Source organism: Cylas formicarius, unplaced genomic scaffold (assembly GCF_029955315.1).
Source record: "Cylas formicarius isolate icCylForm1 unplaced genomic scaffold, icCylForm1.1 PGA_scaffold_10__41_contigs__length_53128322, whole genome shotgun sequence".
NCBI classification, from domain to species: domain Eukaryota; kingdom Metazoa; phylum Arthropoda; class Insecta; order Coleoptera; family Brentidae; genus Cylas; species Cylas formicarius.
In genome coordinates, this window is record NW_026844214.1 from 48,582,836 (window position 1) to 48,605,457 (window position 22,622).

Here is a 22,622-nt window from a genome sequence, read left to right on the forward strand (position 1 = left end):
AAATGGGGTAGACTGACTATATGTTCGAGTATTGTTTTTGTGCGATTGCAACAATATATAACACCCAATATTTTGCTTTTGCTCGTGGATACGCCATAAAATTGATAATTGAAAAAAAAAAAAGTATTTCAAAGGTTGTCTTGTACTTTAAGCGAGTTATGGACTACTTCAAACTTCAAACTCGAAAGGGTGAAATTTTCATCAAGGAACACAAAGGGTTTTTGTTAAACATAAAATATACAAGACTAATAGCAATAATGTAGGAAAATTTAGAAGAGTACTAACTATAACTATAACTTCACTCTTTCAACTATTGAGTTATTATTATGTTATTTTGAATGATTCTCATGGTTTAAATGTTCTTGTTAATTAGGCGTATAAAAACAATTAAAGCAAAAAAAAATGTTTTGAGATACTCAGTCTACGAGGTGTCCCAATTAAGAAGAAAATAGTTTTGATAATACTTAGATTCTACATCAAGAGTCGTAAAATATAACATAACCAAACGATAAGGGATATTAAAAACTGGCATCTTTATCTCTAGTTAGCGTGACTGTTAAAAATGACATAACACATACAATCAACTAAATTTTATTTGGCTTCAAAATTTATTTTCGTATTCAGATATTTCAGTAACAGAGTAAATATACAGGGTTTTCCATCCAATCCATTCGTTAAAAATTTATCAGGGAAGAGAGAAGAGCCTTTCAATTTTTGCGGTTAAAGTCATTTCACCTCCGGCGTTTTATGCCTATATCTAGGCGTTTTTGAAATATTTGACATAAAAAAAAAATGACAATTTGATCCTCTTATTTTAAAATGTTGAAAAAAGTTTACGTTTTTGTGATTGTTGGTGTCTAATTTTATACAGGGTGTCGAAAATTACTCCTCAAAGTTTGGCATTTTCAAAGTCTCTAAAATTTTTTTTCAAATGTGTCGTCAAGTCCAGGACTCATTTCTCTATTAAACTGCAATAAGGTTGCCTATACCTATTCCGAACCATATTCAAACCATAACCATAATGAAGGAGTTGGGTGAAAAACCTTGTATATATATATTTCAAGACTACCAATAAAAAATTAAGTTGGAAAAAAACGAGAAAAAGTTGAAGTTTTTTTTTTGGAAATCGGCACATTTGTAGAAAACGAAAAAAAAACTACCTACTCCAGTAAAATTTTTCGATGTTTGGCAAAAACAACCTAATTTTGTTGTATTTTTTAATTATATCAATGTTGACGGGTAAAAGGAAAGTGATTTATTTATTCCCAAGGTAGAAATCTGGAAACTAAATCCGGAATTATATAAAAGGAATACAAAATCTTTAACCATAAAATAACCTGATCGTTGTTCCTCAATATGACTCAAAATGAACAGTTACAAAGAATAACAATAAAAACGGGTATTTTGTTTTAAAATGCGGAAGGGAGTCTTCCGGTTTTCCTCTTCAATCCCGAATTCATTCCGATCAATAAACAGCTGACGTTCCCTCTTCTTTCGTCTGTCCCAACTTGTACGGATAAAGACCGAAAGGCATGCGTAAGTCGCAACTCAATTCGTTCAAATTTAGGACGTCTCTCTTTTTATTAGCTTTCTCTTTACTTCTCTCTTGATTTATCAAATGATTTGCGTTTTTTTTTAGAGTCCGGAGTGTAGTCTTCCGTCTTTATGTAGCCCGAACGGCTCATTATCGGACGAAGATCAAATGTCGACGTTTATCAACTTGCAAATGGACGACGACCAAGATCTCATGGGCAAGAGCCCTTACATACCGCTGGGCGATGATTTACCGTTGCTATTCTCGAGCGATATCATGTGGAACGATAACGAGAAAAATGGCGGCGAAATTCCGGAGAGTAATTCAAATTTGGCGCAATTATTGTCGTCGTCCGTCAATAAACATTCGCTCAGAGCGAACGATCACGGCGGCGGGATAATCGATAAAACCAACAATTTGGAAATATTCAACAATAACATTAAGAGTGAGTATTAATAAAAAAGGTACAATTTATTTTGCATTTGATCCCCAGAACGACACGACGACGACGTAACGCTCAATATAAATAACTATAATAAATAAATAAAAAATTCAAATACAGAAATTTCCACCCAACCAGTTCATTGAAAGGTCAATAAGATGTAAATTTTGGGGTTAAAGTGAGTGCCAAGTGTTTTTTTAAATATTTTCAACGTCCTGTCACTTCCGGTTCAGCTAGCTGCTGTCAACTTGCTTCCTTTAAAGGGAACACCACGTATATATAAAAGTCTAAACATTATTGTTTATAAAATTTTGAGTTTTTAGTACTTTAATAACAAACACATTAATATTAAAAAATCCAATATGTGATTAAATAAATATTTGCGTGACTATTTGGTATGTTTCCTTTGTATTTTTTGGAGTGTTCACTTAACTAATGATACACTGGGCATTTTTAAGGATATAGGATATAAGGCTTAAAATAATGTCGGAAAAAATATTTTCTCTGCTTTTTTTTCTATTTGGCATTAATTGAATTGTTTTTTCGAAAGAAAACTACGAATTATCACCGAAATGGCTAACTACGTATGTTAAACAATGAACCAAAAAAACATCTTAATACAAACATTTTCCACATAACCTAAAAAGTATTTGTCTTCGGTGACATCTGCAAAATCGTTTAGATATGTGTTAAATATTTGCAAAATCGGCCTAATTTCGGACACCCTGTATAAAAGTTGAGAACAACAAAAACATGAACTTAAGCCTCTTTTTGCCAAATATGAGGATCAAATTTTCAGAAATTATAAAAATTTCCGTGTTCAAAGTTAGTTAAGCCGGAGATGCAATTTTTTTCCAAAGTAAAATATTTGATAAACGGTTAGACGTAGATACAGGATATTCTACATAAACTATGTTTAGAATTTCACACAAAAATTCAAAATGTTCTGTTCCGTTTGAAATAAGCCGGTTTACAGAAATTTCTTGTTGAATCGGAAAAAGGCACTTACCTTAACCCCAAAAATTGAAAGTCGGTTCTGCGCAGCGTTGCCATATATATATCTAACAGTAACATTGGTAGCGATTTTACAAAAAAAGATGCGTTTTTTTTCTTGGAAATCGACTATTAGCTTTCAAAATTATTAGAAAAATATCACTTTTGACAATTCTACAAAAAGAAATTTTACTCTAACATACCACCTATATTCTGGAACAACCAATTCAATTGTAACCATGAAACTCACAACCATTTCTTACAATGTATAGATTTTTTTTACGGTTTCATTATATACTTTGTGTTGATTGCTATTTAATTCATTTAACGTGTTTTGTATTTTACGTTTGTTAATTACCAAAAAAAAAACATAAATGCAAAAGTTGTTTGGATTCACTTATACTTTTAAAATTTTATTTTGTTATATAATCAGGGTGTTTCTACAGTTTTCTTTCAGGAATTCTTTAGGATTCCTTCTAGAATTCCTTGTGGGATCCCTTCAGAATTCTTTGAGGAATTCCGGTGAGTTCCTCTAGAATCCTTGGAATCCTAGAATTCTTTGCGGAATTTGTTGGAATCTTTCCAGAATTCTCTTCGGATTCCTCGAGCATTCTTTACGAAATTCCTTTAGAATTCTTTGCGAAAGCATAATGTAAAAAAGTGCTGTTTAATGCCTTTCCTTTGACGCAATACGATATCGGTTGCAGCGAAATGACAACACCAACAATCACAAACGAGGCATTTTTTCTGTAAATTCCTTCCTCCATCAATAGTTGACAAAAAACAAAGAACACAAAAATGATCGTCATGTTTCATGGTGCTGCCATCTCTGAATCGTCAATTACAAAGTGGTGTCGCCAGTCCCATTTTAAAATTACTATATTTAAATAGCACGCGATGCTTACGGTCAACACCTAACCTTTGGAATTTTTTCAGGTACAAATCGCAATTGGAGCACAAAAACTAGTCCGGTTAAAATGGAAGTGGACAGTGTCAGACTGGACGGTAATAAAGTTGTAGAAAGGAGTGCTAGTATTAAGAGGTCGCACGTGAACAATTACGATCATCAAAGTAAGCGAAGCAAAAACGAACAGCCGAAAGAGAAAATGTCGTCGGAACTGTTACACCAGCTCATGTCCAACAACCATCATCGGGGCAGGCCGAAAGGCAAAAGCAATTGGTTGCTGGACACCGGAAACCAGAAAGCGGCCTGCGTATCGCAACCCAGCGATAGCGTGCTGATGAACTTATTGGTAAGCGGTTTCGACATAAGGGCGGGCTACATTTGCTTGGCCCCCTCCAAGTCGAAACGATGAGTCGTTGTAGCAAACTGACTGAACTGTCTAGAATAAGGATCTTAATTAGAGAGCTCCGCTTTTGATAGTTGTTCTTAATATTTAGAGTTTTATCACGTCGTAGGCTCAATTTTTTTCTGGGTTAAATTACCAAATGTAGAATTTAATAGGACATATCAAAAAAATGTTAGCGTATTTGTTAATGCGAACGTCGAACGTTGTATCGCGATTATTTTGTTAAGATTTATTTTTATAATATTGCGAACCGCATTGTGATTTCTCAGAAATAAAATAATAGTACTACGTCACCTCTTGTAAAATGTAAATGGCAAATTTATTTTTATATCACCGTTTTATCGTTTCCCGAGGGGTAAACCGCAAAGGGGTGTTCCGGTATAGAGCGCGAAGGAATTCCGCAAATTATTCCAGTAGGATTCTGTAAAAAATTCCAGAAAAATCCCAAGGAATTTCAAATATTTTTTGTAGAATTTGGAGAAATTCTACTAGAATCCCATGGGATTTCGCAATTATGTTTTGTGGAATTCCAGAAGAATTTTAGAGGAATCCAGAACAATTCCGCAAAAAAATGTCCGTGGAATTCCATAAGAATTCCCCACATTATTTCCCGACATTTCTAAGGGAATCTCCATGATTCTGCAACGAATTCTAGAAGAATCCCAAGGGAATTTCGCAAATAGTTTTTGTTTAATTCTAGAAAAATTCTCCAAAAAAATTTAGAAGAATACAAAGGAATTTTTCAAATATTTTTTGTAGAATTTAGAGAAATTCTACTAGACTCCCCAGGGATTTCGCAAATATTTTTTGTAAAGGTCCAGAAGAATTTTCCAAAGGATTTTTTTTCAGATTATTTTAGAAAAATCCCAAAGAATTATAGAATAATCTCAAAGTATTTCTAAAATATTTTTTGTGGAATGCCAGAAGAATTCTCCAAAGAATTATAGAGGCATCGTAACTAATTCCGCAAAGGATTCTAGTAGAGTCCATAAAAATTCTACAAGAATCCCAAGGAATTCCGCAAAAAAAATTCTGTGGAAATCCCCAAGAATTCCCCGCATAGTTTCCGACTATTACAAAGGGAATCTCAAGGAAGAATTCTAAAAGAATCCCAAGAAATTGCAGAAGAATGTCGCAAATACTTCTAGAGGAACTCTAAAGGACCATTCCCTCTGCGATTTACCCTCTCGCGGTTTACTTTTAACGATTACTTCCTAACCGACTGACGATGGTGTAAAGTGTTTCGAGAGCGCTCAAAATGTCCGCTCGAGTTTGGTTCCTAACTTGAAAAGTCTAGTCGGCGAAAGCGCAAGTACAATAGATTCAGGGAAAAAAAAGAACAAAGTTATCTTTTACTACTGCCAAATCCCCAGATCGTTTTATTTTTGGTACGCGTGCGAAAGACCCAAGTCGAATTTTGTCCGAGCTCGACAGCGAAGGCTGTGATCAAGAAAGATGCTCTCTATTTTATGATCTTACATTCCACGTATTTACAAATTTTTAAACCGAAATGGAAAACTAAAAATGTCGACTTGCAAAAAACTCGAAACACCAAGAATTACTGTAAATTCTAAATGTCAAAAAAATTTTCGGTTATTCCTAGCGTTAATGTTGTCGTAGCTGGTAGATGGCGCGTCTCAAGCTCTAGCATCCCCTCCGAATGGATTACTCTTAATGATATTTTAATATCGTTTCAGTGCTCTTCTTTTTCTTCACGTTTCTTCCTGATGACTGTTGCTCTAATTTAAAACATTTTGGTTTTGCAGGATTTTTTCGTTTCTGACCCCAAGAAATTCCTCAAATATTTTCAGTGGGATCCTAAAAAATTCCTAAACTAATTTAAGAGGAATTCCGCAAATGTTTTCAGTAGAATCTCAAGGAATTCGGCAATTATTTTCAGTGGAATTCCAAAAAATTCTAGAAGAATCGAAAGAAATTCCCTAAACGATTCTCTTGCGTTTGTGATTTACCGGATTCACTTTGTAGGTTTTCGTTCCCACATTTAGCCTTTTTGCATCACATATTAGAAGGAAGGGCGGAAAGGCGACCGAAACTTCCCGATTATTACGGTATTTCTAGGGCGAACGGTTTCCCATCTCCTAAAATATTTCGACAAAGTGCCTCACTGGGTTTTTGCCTTCTTTACGTAAAACCCGAAGATTATTGAGAGTATTTCATAGGAATTGTGGGGGGGGGGGAGAATGGTCTGGTGCTTTTTAATTTTCTAGAAGTTTTCCGTTCTCTCTAAAAAGTATGCAGGATATAATATGAAATACTGCCTTCATACTAATTGAAGTGTCAAACTATTTATAAAACATTTAGTCAAAGACAAAATCTAGTTGTTTGTTGCATCACGAAAATTTTATTGAAGTAGTTTAATCGATGTTAACGTTTAGTTGTTAAAAGGATAGAAAATATATGACGTAAGCGACAATATTTATGTAACTTCACTCCGTTATAGGATAAGTACACCGCTGTAAAGAGTAATTCCCCAACGATTCGCCTGAAAAATATAACCAACGAAATGCGTCAATGTCAAAAACAATTTTTGCGTAGCTGAAATATATCAACAACCCCTCGTAAATGTTATTCTAAATGTTATTACCTAAGAGTGTCATAGATTACTTCCGTTTTGTAAATATCGGTTCTTATTTTACGGCAATAATAAAACTGTTAGTGATATTAATTAATTTTATATAATCTTTTATAAAGGTTATTGAGAGTGAAAAAAATATATATAATATATGTGTGCATAATTTATTTTAGTGGCATATTTTTTCAATATGTCTTCTTGTTGTCAATAAAGCATGTTCAAAATTGCGTTGTTTTTTATTCGAGAATCATTTTCATCGTCAATTTTTGCCCGAATCGTGTACCAATTTGGTAGCCAAAACTGTAGACTGCATTAATTCTGAGAGGATTGAGGTATTTCCAACTTCATTTTTTTACTACAAAGAATGGGAAAAAATATGGTAAACATAGATTAGTCTACTTAATCACTGGGATACATTTTTTTTATAAGCAGTGGTGTTTTTACATCATTTGCGATTATATTTTTTTAATAAAAAAAAATATTGGATACACAAGTATTTATAATAACTATAATAAACAAGACAATAATTTATTAAGTTTTTCAATCACTGGGATACCTACATATTTTTCTAAGCTGTTTGCACAATTTGCGGTTTTGTTTATTTATTTTTATTTTTTCAAAAAATAATTCGGTACATAAGTATTTTAAGTAATTTATTTATTTATTTATCATAAAATAATTTTCTATTTAAGTATTTTTAATAACTGGGATACATATTTTTATAAGCTGTGGTGTCCGCATAAGTTACGATTTTGTTTATTTTTATTTATTTCAAAAAATAATTAGCTACTTAAGTATTTTTAAACATTAGGGTTCATTTTTGTGGACGCTGCATAATTTGCGATTGTATTAATTTATTTTTATTTTTTTCAAAAAATAATTTGCTACTTAAGTATTTTTAATCACTGCGATACATATTTTTATAAGCTGTGGTGTCCGCATAAGTTACGATTTTGTTTATTTTTATTTATTTCAAAAAATAATTAGCTACTTAAGTATTTTTAAACATTAGGGTTCATTTTTGTGGACGCTGCATAATTTGCGATCGTATTAATTTATTTTTATTTTTTTCAAAAAATAATTTTCTACTTAAGTATTTTTAATAACTGGGATACATATTTTTATAAGCTGTGGTGTCCGCATAAGTTACGATTTTGTTTATTTTTATTTCTTTCAAAAAATAATTAGCTACTTAAGTATTTTTAAACATTAGGGTTCATTTTTGTGGACGCTGCATAATTTGCGATCGTATTAATTTATTTTTATTTTTTTCAAAAAATAATTTGCTACTTAAGTATTTTTAATCACTGGGATACATATTTTTATAAGCTGTGGTGTCCGCATAAGTTACGATTTTGTTTATTTTTATTTATTTCAAAAAATAATTAGCTACTTAAGTATTTTTAAACATTAGGGTTCATTTTTGTGGACGCTGCATAATTTGCGATCGTATTAATTTATTTTTATTTTTTTCAAAAAATAATTTGCTACTTAAGTATTTTTAATCACTGGGATACATATTTTTATAAGCTGTGGTGTGCGCATAAGTTACGATTTTGTTTATTTTTATTTATTTCAAAAAATAATTAGCTACTTAAGTATTTTTAAACATTAGGGTTCATTTTTGTGGACGCTGCATAATTTGCGATCGTATTAATTTATTTTTATTTTTTTCAAAAAATAATTTGCTACTTAAGTATTTTTAATCACTGGGATACATATTTTTATAAGGTGTGGTGTCCGCATAAGTTACGATTTTGTTTATTTTTATTTATTTCAAAAAATAATTAGCTACTTAAGTATTTTTAAACATTAGGGTTCATTTTTGTGGACGCTGCATAATTTGCGATTGTATTAATTTATTTTTATTTTTTTCAAAAAATAATTTGCTACTTAAGTATTTTTAATCACTGGGATACATATTTTTATAAGCTGTGGTGTCCGCATAAGTTACGATTTTGTTTATTTTTATTTATTTCAAAAAATAATTAGCTACTTAAGTATTTTTAAACATTAGGGTTCATTTTTGTGGACGCTGCATAATTTGCGATCGTATTAATTTATTTTTATTTTTTTCAAAAAATAATTTGCTACTTAAGTATTTTTAATCACTGGGATACATATTTTTATAAGGTGTGGTGTCCGCATAAGTTACGATTTTGTTTATTTTTATTTATTTCAAAAAATAATTAGCTACTTAAGTATTTTTAAACATTAGGGTTCATTTTTGTGGACGCTGCATAATTTGCGATCGTATTAATTTATTTTTATTTTTTTCAAAAAATAATTTGCTACTTAAGTATTTTTAATCACTGGGATACATATTTTTATAAGCTGTGGTGTCCGCATAAGTTACGATTTTGTTTATTTTTATTTCTTTCAAAAAATAATTAGCTACTTAAGTATTTTTAAACATTAGGGTTCATTTTTGTGGACGCTGCATAATTTGCGATCGTATTAATTTATTTTTATTTTTTTCAAAAAATAATTTGCTACTTAAGTATTTTTAATCACTGGGATACATATTTTTATAAGGTGTGGTGTCCGCATAAGTTACGATTTTGTTTATTTTTATTTATTTCAAAAAATAATTAGCTACTTAAGTATTTTTAAACATTAGGGTTCATTTTTGTGGACGCTGCATAATTTGCGATCGTATTAATTTATTTTTATTTTTTTCAAAAAATAATTTGCTACTTAAGTATTTTTAATCACTGGGATACATATTTTTATAAGCTGTGGTGTCCGCATAAGTTACGATTTTGTTTATTTTTATTTCTTTCAAAAAATAATTAGCTACTTAAGTATTTTTAAACATTAGGGTTCATTTTTGTGGACGCTGCATAATTTGCGATCGTATTAATTTATTTTTATTTTTTTCAAAAAATAATTTGCTACTTAAGTATTTTTAATCACTGGGATACATATTTTTATAAGCTGTGGTGTCCGCATAAGTTACGATTTTGTTTATTTTTATTTCTTTCAAAAAATAATTAGCTACTTAAGTATTTTTAAACATTAGGGTTCATTTTTGTGGACGCTGCATAATTTGCGATCGTATTAATTTATTTTTATTTTTTTCAAAAAATAATTTGCTACTTAAGTATTTTTAATCACTGGGATACATATTTTTATAAGCTGTGGTGTCCGCATAAGTTACGATTTTGTTTATTTTTATTTATTTCAAAAAATAATTAGCTACTTAAGTATTTTTAAACATTAGGGTTCATTTTTGTGGACGCTGCATAATTTGCGATCGTATTAATTTATTTTTATTTTTTTCAAAAAATAATTTGCTACTTAAGTATTTTTAATCACTGGGATACATATTTTTATAAGCTGTGGTGTCCGCATAAGTTACGATTTTGTTTATTTTTATTTCTTTCAAAAAATAATTAGCTACTTAAGTATTTTTAAACATTAGGGTTCATTTTTGTGGACGCTGCATAATTTGCGATCGTATTAATTTATTTTTATTTTTTTCAAAAAATAATTTGCTACTTAAGTATTTTTAATCACTGGGATACATATTTTTATAAGGTGTGGTGTCCGCATAAGTTACGATTTTGTTTATTTTTATTTATTTCAAAAAATAATTAGCTACTTAAGTATTTTTAAACATTAGGGTTCATTTTTGTGGACGCTGCATAATTTGCGATCGTATTAATTTATTTTTATTTTTTTCAAAAAATAATTTGCTACTTAAGTATTTTTAATCACTGGGATACATATTTTTATAAGCTGTGGTGTCCGCATAAGTTACGATTTTGTTTATTTTTATTTCTTTCAAAAAATAATTAGCTACTTAAGTATTTTTAAACATTAGGGTTCATTTTTGTGGACGCTGCATAATTTGCGATCGTATTAATTTATTTTTATTTTTTTCAAAAAATAATTTGCTACTTAAGTATTTTTAATCACTGGGATACATATTTTTATAAGCTGTGGTGTCCGCATAAGTTACGATTTTGTTTATTTTTATTTATTTCAAAAAATAATTAGCTACTTAAGTATTTTTAAACATTAGGGTTCATTTTTGTGGACGCTGCATAATTTGCGATCGTATTAATTTATTTTTATTTTTTTCAAAAAATAATTTTCTACTTAAGTATTTTTAATAACTGGGATACATATTTTTATAAGCTGTGGTGTCCGCATAAGTTACGATTTTGTTTATTTTTATTTCTTTCAAAAAATAATTAGCTACTTAAGTATTTTTAAACATTAGGGTTCATTTTTGTGGACGCTGCATAATTTGCGATCGTATTAATTTATTTTTATTTTTTTCAAAAAATAATTTTCTACTTAAGTATTTTTAATAACTGGGATACATATTTTTATAAGCTGTGGTGTTCGCATAAGTTACGGTTTTGTTTATTTATTTTTATTTCTTTCAAAACTGTCAAGATATTTGTCATGCAAAAAAAAAATAAAAAAAAACAAATATATGAAATTTTTGTTTAAAATGCTAACAAATAGTATTGCCAATTGCAATTTTCGATATTTGTTTTGAAAAAGCCACTAAAACTACAACTTTTTTATTTGTTTTCGTATCTTGTCTCGTTTTTAAGCGAAAAAATAAAAATCGTAAAAATTGACAACACTTACGTTCATGGACATTTATTTTTTGAAACCGTTTCACACATTATTTTTTTGAAACTCCATTTAAACATATTTTGCATCATGAGGAAAAAACTAAAGATATTATTATTATAGATGTGAGATATCAATTAATTTGGAAATTAGTCTGGTGTCTATAGACCCCATATGTGCAAACTTTTCTAAAACCCCCTGTAACTTGACAGTTACCAAACTATACCATTCAATTTCAGGAAGTACCTCAAACTCCCCAAAAATGACAATAATAACCACATATAAACAGTATAAATATTTTCAGAAAATTTATTATTAAAAATTTTTAAAGCAAGATAAATTTGTATTTTCATGCTCCAAAAAAGGAAAAAAACGATATTTAACTTGAGCTACCTTATAACTCTTATGGTTTTCAAAATTCCTATGACGCGATCTATACAGAGTGCGCCAAACAAATTGTTTTCTCACGAAGAAGTATTTGATCTGAAAAGAACGAGCCCCGAAACTGTTAAAAAAATTTATACAGGGTATCCCGTAAATTAATCTTAATATTTTTTTGGCAGGCAAAGAAAACTATATCAAGCAACTTTTCAATATGGAAGTAATTTTAATCGACTTTACAACATGTAATACTCAGAGTGTACCGTCAAGCCTCTAACAGGTTTTTTAGGGACATTCGATAGTAAGATACGACGTGGGATGGAAAAAACAACTACCAAGACTTCGAAGATAGCACGGAAGACTATGTACCTTAGATGTAGTTTAGTTATTAAGTAATTTAACCCAGAAACTATTGCGTAGCTCGACTATAGAAATATAGTTTTCATATCGAAATTTTACATAATACTCAAAACTCTGTAGAACGAAGAGGACAGTTCCGGGGACGATTTTTTCAAAAACAACAACCGGAAGAAGAAACTTCCGGTCCTGGAAACCATGGACGCGTTCCTTTCCAAAAGAACGCTGCTGCCACCGTCCGAAGAGCTGCTATTCGAGGAACTGGACGAGGCTACCAAGAAGAGGATCCAACAGCAGCAGCTGGAGAAGCAGAAGATGCAGGAGAACAGGAGGAAGTGGATGAGGAAGAGTTCTCTTTCCCTACTGGATCCGGAAGCCGTCAGCATATCCTCCTTTCTGGAGTTGACGCAACGGGATTGCGAGGTAATTGAGGGAGAAGACAACTTACATTCAATTAGGCACTTCGACCCTCCATGTTCTGGAGAGAACACCATAACTTGCGACATCTAATAAAATATAATTCAAAAAATGGTCGCAAAACCTCTCAAAAAGAGAGAATCTGACATGATGCGGACCTATTTTGGCGCCGACAATAAATTAATTCATAATTCGAAGTTTCTTCATAATTTTATTCACGAAAGAGAATTAGAAAACTAGCAAATAAAAGCAAAGTAAAAAAAGCAAGGTTAAGTTATTATTATAAACCAAGCGCAAGTTTAATATTAACAACGAATTAATTCATGATTCACTTTGATATAAAATACTCATCAATTTTACATTTTTCATAAATTTATTAACGAAACATAATTAGAAAACTAACAAATAGAAGACTAGTCGAAAAAGCAAGGTTATTATTATAACCTAACAAACGACCCTGTTTTGACAATAAATTAATACATGATTGGCTATCTCCTCAAACAAATTCACGAAGTGTTTCATAAATTCATTCACGAAACAGAATAAAAAACTAGCAAATAGAATAGTTTCACAGAAATAAAAACAGTTAAGCATAACCTCTAAATATTATGAGTTACTTAAACAATTAAAATAACGTTTCAGAGTTTGCTTCTGTTGGCACAATCTTGCCAAGTGAAGTGTTTTTCTCCATTGGTTGAATCTGCTTGTTAAGATCAGAAGGATCTATTCAAGTTTCTGACAATCACCACCATAATGACTATCGGTGGACATCGGAAATTGTTGAATGAAATTCAAGAAAATTTTGCAGCAATACCAACAACCTTACAATTCGAGAGAGGTCAAAAAATTTTCACATGAATGGCAAATCTACCACCACGCATCATCGCCAGTCGAATGTATTATCGCAAAAGTACGAGCAATTTGAAAAACCGATGGTATACAAGCAGATTTGCTGAATCAGAGAAATCCACCTAGAAGCGAAAATTTGGGTTCGCCTTTTAAAATCTTTTGCGCGAAAGCAACAGAGTTACCGAAGAATTGACTTCTGAACTGAAAAAAAAAAGAGAAACAAACTCTGTTGGAGAACAACTCCAGATTTTGCTCACAAAAAATGAAAACAGGTGACAAGGTGATTCTGAAGCTCCAAGCAATTTTGGTTACAAATACAAAACATCCTCGACCAACAATAACAATAAAACAATAAAACAACAAAACTAACCAATATGGTTGAATACATGTTGAAAAACAGAATATTCCAATTCGACGACTAGTATGTGTATACTCAATCGAACCATGCAAGCCTATTAATGTCTCCCGAAGAGATACATGTAAAACGTTAAGTAAAGAGCCTCCGGGAAAAAGGTTCGTTGAAGAATATTGAGTGTATACAAAAAAATCGGTCTACTGTTTCTAGGTTGCTGCTGTTTGAGATTTTAAATTTCCTTTAAAAAGAGATAGCAACATAATACTGAACTTGCGACTATAAAATCAACCAACCAACCAAGTATGGTCAGTTGGGGATTAATTATCGGACATAATGTTCATGCCACTCCTCTAGCGACGCGTCTCTCAAACAGTATACAAGCAGGTAAAGGGTAGAATGTAAACCAATTTCAAACAAGCTCTGAAGAAGACGACAGGATGATTAGCGAAACATCATCAAGTTCGACTCATCAACAACAACAACCGACTCCGAAAGAATTCAGAGAATTTGTAAATAATAGTAGAGTAGAGGTTTCTTTATCGACTGCATGTTTGAGCTTTAAAAGAGCTTAATAACCGTTATCCTGTTCCTTACAAACTGTTTCGACATGATCAACCCAGTGTAGACTGCCCCCAAAAACTTTACAGGTTTTTGGGGTAGCAAAACCTGTTGCTGATCTAGTTTTATTGCAAAATTTTTAATTTCTATAAGACCAGTGTCTAAATTGTTGGTACCGAGATCTGGTGGCCTTTTAGCCTGGTCGACCCGTTTCCCGAATGTATTCTTTGCTTTGCATGAAATGCTCTAAACATCTGCGATCTTGAGAGGAATTTTATGTTAGTTAAATGCTAGGACATGGACAAGGCACATTGTTCTATAAAAGCCATTGATGCCTAGCATAAGCGCGGCAAGAAGTAGAACTGAGCACAAAAATACTACCAAACAACTTGGGCTCCAATTTAACCTGAATACTAGAACCAAAAGCAAACGAAACTTACAAGTACAAGTGGGGACTAACAAGATATGTGAATTTGAACAGGTAAATGACTATATGTATTTGGGAGTACTAGTAACAAACAAGGAGGAGGGCAAGGAAGTTGATCTACGAATAGCAAAATGTAACATTTGTCTGTGGATGCTCCACAAAATTCTAATGTTAAGGAGGTCTTAAGGACAATAAAATATCAGACTCTGCAAGGCACTGGTCCGACCAACTTCAACATCAGAAACTAAATATACAGGAAAGGAAAGCAAGAATACAAAGTATGGCTGGGAGAGAAAGATGAATAGTGAACTCTACAGACAAATTTGTTCAAGCAAGGAGAGTACAATGGCTAGGGCACCTCACCAGGGTGGAAAATCATAGAGAAGAAAACGTGAAGCGTGGTAGACCAAGGAGAAGATGGAGAGAAGCCGTGGAGGAAGATTTAAGAGAGAGAAGGATTACTAATTGGAGAAATTTAGGAAGAGATAGAATCGAATGGAGGAAAATTACACAGCTCTAGGCCTAACTGACCTTACAAAAAGCTGATATTAATATAAGATGTTAGGACAAGTATTACAGTGGCAGACGGGGGTCATTTACGGAGTGGTTTTGGTGAAGTGTATTTTTTAATCGACTATCTGATATCTAGATAACAGAAATTGTTTGAGAGACCTGAGGTGAGATCTCCCTGGTTGGGTATTGCTCTGAAAACAAAGGAATTAATCACGGAGGATTTTTAGGCTGGATATTAATGCGATAATGCGTTTAGGTATCTATCTATCAGTATGAGTCGTTTTTCTATAGACCCAACGTTAAGTTTGCTTTTCGACTAAAAAGCATGTTTAAAAAGTTCACTTCGATTGTGAAATTGATGATCGAGTTTGAATAGTTCGGAAATGTTTGAAAACATTCCTAACTATGTGGTCAGATACGGAAAACATCATCTTGCATATTGATTAAAATATCGTCCGAACGTAACTTAATGCTTTTTACGTTTGAATAATATGAAAAGAATTAACCCCAGAACTGGGACTTTTTCCCGTAGAAGGTTTTAAAATTGAAGCTAGATGTTTTGCTAAAGACTACGTTGGTAACCAATGGTCTCAAAAAGAGGTATATTTGTTTTGTGAATTTTGGAAAAACTGCAGGGTGCGGGAATTTTAAAGTCTTGAAAAGATGAAGTTTTAATGTGAGGGTGGGTAACAAATTTCGGTGTTTAAATTATCGAATGACGAAGCGACGCTACGACTACACTGAGACAATTATAGCTGTTGGTATACTTGTCTCAAATCCAAACTCGTAGAAAAACATTATAATCACGTTGTCTTTGTTGGTGATTTCAGGTCAACGCTCCGGTCAACAGCTCCCTCCTCCAAGGTGAAGAGTTACTGGTGGCGCTCGACATTCACACTCAAAACAACATTTAGCTAGAACCTAGGGTAGAGGAACGGACGGCAGTATCGCGAGAGTTTGAAATCCCTTTGATTGTAATCCGAGGAAATTACGTTTTCGTACAAAATTGCAGGATTAAGCAGCAAAATTAATCTATTGTATATTGAAGAAAAAATGAATGGACTGATGCGAGGTGTCTTATAAAGAAAAACGGCCATAGCGAACTGAAAATGTATCGCAAAGTGCATTTAAATATTTTGTAACGCGTGGATGATGATTTCTTCGCAAATTTTCAGGGTTTGAGAAAAAAGATCGTTATATGTTTTTAATTTCTTTAACCCGTATCCCTTCCTTATTTCGGAAAAATTGAAAGAATTTTGATACTCGATGTGCTTCGGATAGGATTCTGTTCAATTTTTTTCAATATGGACGAAATATAATCGAATGATATTTTGGAACAAATCATCATTTCGCGAGAGAGTTACAACTATTGGACATAAATATTGCAAGAAATTAAAAGATTCCTAAGATTTTAAATAATTGAAAAGTTCATGAAGCCCAGAGTGTTTTTAGTCGATGATAGGTTAACGAAATCTTTCTTTAAGATACGATTCAAGACAACATCAGTACAAAAGTTGAAGAGTAATTTGTTCGAAAACAGTGGTGACAAAAGTATTGCACGATTTTTTATTAAGGCCGACTGATTAAATAAACAAAGAACGAACAATATTTTAAACGCTCTAAAGTAACAAGAATTAGCATCTTAAATTATTGAAAATTGTAATAACCAGTAGCATAAAGATTTTTGTTTAAAACTTTGTTACATCTTCTTGGAAAGGAGTTTATCAACTTTTCTGATTGGTTTCTACAAACTTCTATAATTTTATTCATAAAGAATTCTGCCCGTAAGTTTTATATCGGGTTCAAGACCAATCTTGCACATGATTGGAGGTGTCTTTAGAACCATTTCCCATTCTGCGAACTGAAGCGTAATGTTTTCCATAATGCCTCTGTACATCAACCTCTGCAAGCCCACAAGGCTTACTTTTACCTATACCGTGCTTTATTTTACTTGGGATTAAAACACAATTTTACACGTTTTCCAACGCGTCTTTCTCCAGTCATCAGCAGTCCAATTGATATGCTATTTTGCGAACGCAAGCCTATCGGCTCTATTTCGAGCAGAAATGAATAGTTCTGGAAGAAACGCTTATGTAGATCGTTCACAGAAATGCGTTTTAACAACGTGTCTTCATGTGCAGTCATTTTTCTTTCTCCTTGACTTAAGACTATTATTTTAATTATTTCTTTCAAATATGAGGTTATCCGTTAACCTGTGTTAGGAATCACAGCCCATCAGAATACACTATCTTTACCATGCTTTATTATAGGGGTTACGCACTTGGGATTAAAATGCTGCTTTACAAGTCTCCTAACTCGTCTCACTCCATTGGAACTAAAAATATTATAACGTGTCTCTTCAGCGAAGAGTACCTTTGTTTAGTCAGCAGCAGTCCAGTTGATACGTCCTTGTCGAATGCTAGCCTATCAGCTCTATTTCTAGCAGAAATTAAAGATTTCTTGGCTGGCCTCCTACTGTATAACCATGCATCCACTAACCTTCTTTGAATAGTTCTGGAGGAAATGTTTATGCGGGGTAATTCCACAGATCGTTCACAGAAATGCGTTTTACCAACCTGTCTTCATCTGCACTCGTTTTTCTTGTTCTTTCTGGCTATTGTTTCAATTATTTCTTTCATTAAAATATGAGGTTATCCTTGAACCTGTGTTAGGAATTATCAACAAAGTGTACTTTCCTAGATAAAAAAAACAAGCCACCACCACTACACTACCGTTCCACGCTTACTGTAGGGCTTACGTACCTGGGATTAAAACGCTGGTGTACACGTCTCTAACTCATCTCATTCCATCTAAAACTAAAAACATTATACTGTCTCTTCACTGAGGAGTACTTTGCTCAGCTCATTGCTAGCAGAAACTAAAGGTATTTGACTAATCTCTCTTGAATAGTTTTGTTATCACGTTCGTTTTATCAACCTGCTTTACTGTAGTACATCTTTGGATGAAGCAACTCCTTTCCCCACTATCTTTTCTAACAAAATGGTAAGTCGGATACTATATTTTTTTCCTGAAGCCACTACAGCAATACACAAAATGCAATAAACTATTTTTGTTGCGATACTTTTTACGGCTGACCATTATAATTTTGTTGAGTTTAATCTTCTCTTTTTGCAAAATATTGTTCATTTCTTTGATTTTTTTGTATTTGTCGCTATATTTGTGTCCTATAGTGTATATACGGTTATTAAGGAAATGCTCATTTTTATATACCAAATATAACTTTATCCGTTCGCCCGTCGAGTCAAAATCTCATCTTATTTGCCAAATAGGTTTCGTCAAAAGACATATTTATTTACGTTCCATTTCCGATTTCACGTTCCTTCAAGAGTCTCACCACACCCGTTTTCAAGCTCTCTCTTTTCCTGCGTAATTGTTGAATGTCGCGTTTAGACTTGTTGCCACGTCGACTACGCGTAGGTTTTTATTTTCAAAAGATTCTACGTACCGGGTGGCCGATTAACTAAGGCACCGATGTAAAAAAACTTATGACTCCTCATGGCCGCCAGAGGGCGTAATCGCATTCTTGAACGGACACTGTTTCAAAGGTGGAATTAATTCCATTATTTTCCGTAGAATAACGGAAAGTGGTGGGGACTGTCTGCACATTCTCGGGAATAAAGTCGACAGGTTCGGCGCGATTTTAGCAAAGTTGGAATAGTATGCTATCGACGCTGACGGATTAATTCGGTTTGTTCGTATCGCCGCTAGAGGGCGTTCTGCGACCCAATTCAAATAAAATTCCGTTCCTCAAAAAACTGAAATGCACCAATGTCACTTTTAGTGCGATAAAAAAGAGCCAAGTAAGTGTAGCAAAAACCGCATTTCGATATCTTTTTTCTAACCTATAACCTAATAATATTGTATTTCACTATTTTATTTGATTCCAATTGTGACAAACTCACTTGACATTTTTAAGGTCACAAGATAAAAGGAATAAGATCGAGTCGTAAAAAAGAAGTAGCTTTCATTTGAAAAGAAAAATTCAGCTGCTATTTTTTATATTTTTAGCTTCACTTGTAATGTTATCGAAAGAAAAGAAAAAGGAAACAATGAAGTTTTTTTTTAGTTACGACGGAAGAAAAGAATTGTCCACATAATCTAAAAATTAATTTTTATATCCGTAAAATTAGTTAGAAATCTGTGAAATCTGGTGTACCAGTCCCGTGAAATCTTTGTCATCCGTTAAATCTGTGAAATATTGTTCAAATCGTAACGAATTTTTGAAATTTTGTTTTGAGTACTTTCCATTAATGTCTTTAAAGTTGTGACATTCGGTCGCAACCCAACTCAAAACTAAGAAACTCACTTTATTATTAAGGTAATAAGATATGAAGGCATACAAAGTTGTAGATTTTTATTTGAAAAAAAATCCGCTTTTTTTCTATTTACCATTAATTGTAATTTTTAATTAATCAATAATTATCGAAATCCTTTACTAAAGCTTTTAAACGTGCTCCTCTCTATGAAGAAAATTACTTAATTACAGTTAAGTTAAAGTATTTATCAATTTAACACTGACGCTAATAATACTTTCTTTCTTGCTTTTTGAAAGTATGTGTTAAGCGTTCTTTTTACTTTAATAGTTTTTTCAGTATGACGGAATACAAAACATACATAAGCTAAAAATTATTTCTGAAAATCTGTAAAATCCGCAAAATCATTTTGAAATCTATAAAATCCTTGTGAAATCCGAGAAATCTTTGTGAAATCCGTGATATCCGTGATATCTTGCTTATACCTGCTGTAATACAAAAATTGGGTTATAAAATTCGAGAATGCTATCACGCCCTCTGTCGGACAATCTAAAAACTTAAAATCAATTTGTACCGTTTTCTCTTGGCCGGTTTAGTCGTAATTTTTTTTATTACAAGTCTTTACGACAATTACTTGTCGAGATAGGGCTCTTGTTAATTGATCACCCTGTACATGGTACTTTTTACATTTAGTTTCTAGTTTGTTATCTTTTCATCATTTACGTTTTGTCCAATTACTGCCATATTTCGTTTAGAATTAATGAAACTAACGCAGAATTTATCCCATACTCAACTAGGTAATTGCAATAAATTTTATCACTGTTATATTGATTTGAAAATATCGTCATCGAATGAGTACCCGTCTATGTTTATAGAGAATCGTGTATTCCCATATTTTTATGTGTACAGAAAATAATTATATTCATGTATCATCGATCTCAGTTTTCGATTTTGTGAATGAACCGCTGCAAAGGGAAATCACTTTATTTTAAATTCATTAGTTTGTTGCTATGTTGTTTTCCAAACTTCTCGATAGATGAAAACGTCGAGATTTTTGCAAATACTTTGTCTGGCTATTAATTTTCTTTGTGTCAGATAAAATCTATTTTTTTTTAAATTCGTTTTAATCTTTTTTTCTTGTATTCGTCACTAATAAATAGATTTATAAGTAGCGTAAGGTGTTATCTGCTATGTAAGTTCTGGGAATTAGTACGGGCAAATAAATAGTGTTCAATAAATGCGCGACAGTATTATTTTCCTCTCAAAAACTTTGAATTTGTTTACATGAAAGGACTACAAGGGATTTGTTTTGTAGAAATCTAGAACTCGTAATGATAATGAGTTTTCTAGCAGCTACATAAAAAAAATTGGTTATCTACAGGTGCTCGATAATAATATTAACCATACATACCTTGAAATTGGTGCAAGTCAAGCGGCTATGATATAATGCTAGGAAGAACAATGTTTTTCAAACTCAAACACCTGAACATTTAACGGAATCCGGGCGTATTACACAAAATCGCCATAAAAAACCTAACACTTCAACCGAACACAACAGAATGCTACCTGGCAATTGTCAAATTGACGAACTGTCAACAGCCATGTTCATCGTCACAAGTCGCAATTCGTTCATTGGTTGACAGGGAGATTTTGGGAATTACTACGGACAAATAAATAGTGTTAAATAAATGCGCGACAGTATTATTTTCCTGCTAAAACTTAAAATTTGTTTATGTGAAAGCAATACAAGGGATTTATTTTGTAAAAACCCTAGTTAACTCAACAGGTAGCGAGTTTTTTAACAGCTATATATAAAAAATATGGTTAACCATTCCTACTAGAAACTTTAAAATTTACCACAAATGGTCTTTTCCGTGAACATCTAGTGGAAACAGAGCATATTCCACAAAATCGCTGCAAAAAATGTAAATACGTGCCCGATAATTCAGGAACATTAAGATTATTTTTAAATTAAAAGCAGGTCTCTTGTTGCAGTTTCATTTGAGCTTCCAATATCTATACTTTAATTAGCTTAGTATGCATAAGACAAATTAGACATTTTTAAATTCAATAAAGACCACCAAGGTAGACACAGATAATTCTTCTTCTTATGGTCAGTTAAGCCAAGTTCATCCTGCCACTCTTTTCGAGGTGCGATGTGCATGTGATTTAGTTATACTTAACTCGTCTTTTGCCTAAACATTTTAAATAAGTCTGGGCATATTCCACATAATTGCCGCAGAAAATGCGCGTTTTCCACCGACCATCATAGAATACTAACTGAAAACAATCGCAAATAGCAATGATTGGTTGAAAGAGAAATTTTAAATGATGGGGAAAGGTTCGAAATTATTCTAAATTTAAAATTTGTCTGACAAACAGCATTTCAGGACCTAATTTACTCGACTGGTTCCTGTAATAAGGGTTTTAACGTCTAAAAAATATGGTTTACACTACCTACTGGATAACACGGATACCATAAATACTTTTAAACTGATTAATTATAGGAAATGGTTTGAATTAAGTCGTCTTTTCCATGACCTGAAAATTGTCAACGGCCATGTTAATCGTAAAACGCCCTAACCCGTCTATTGGTTGAAAGGGGGATTTAAAATGAAGGGAATGATTCAAAGATGTACCTAATGAATGTCCCGTCTAGACAGTTTGCGACAGGTATACAAATTTTGTCATTTTTCTTACGTTCGATGTGCTGCAACTTAAATGTAAACAAAGATGAGTCGATGCTCAATGATCCGTTAGACCCATCCTCTCCTGTTGACAAACGACAAAGCCATTCTGTTTGGTGATTGTTTGTAACCATATGTCTACTAGCGATATAGAGTACAAACGTCTGTCTTCAGCGGTGTGGCGAAAGCGAATACATTTTGGTAAAAAATGAGTGTCGTACTGTCCAAAACTAATCTGCCTATTACTATTTTTGGTTTGTTTTAAGATTCGTTGTTTTGTTTGCCGTTTTACCTATAGTTCAATTCGACACAGTAAGAGAAGCATTTTCCAACTAAATA

At 32.5% G+C, this 22,622-nt stretch overlaps 1 protein-coding gene across 1 annotated transcript in view; it reads left to right on the forward strand.

Moving 5' to 3' along the window:
• LOC132708033 (hypoxia-inducible factor 1-alpha) overlaps nt 1-20,834 on the forward strand; it is a 200,761-nt gene extending 179,927 nt beyond the window's left edge. The window contains exons 10-13 of the mRNA XM_060680132.1: nt 1,640-1,979; nt 3,906-4,222; nt 12,327-12,626; nt 16,153-20,834. Of these exons, the coding sequence (XP_060536115.1) occupies nt 1,640-1,979; nt 3,906-4,222; nt 12,327-12,626; nt 16,153-16,236 (1,041 nt within the window). The 3' untranslated portion in view covers nt 16,237-20,834. The remainder of the gene's footprint in view (nt 1-1,639; nt 1,980-3,905; nt 4,223-12,326; nt 12,627-16,152) is intronic.
• Nucleotides 20,835-22,622: the final 1,788 nt, after the last annotated feature.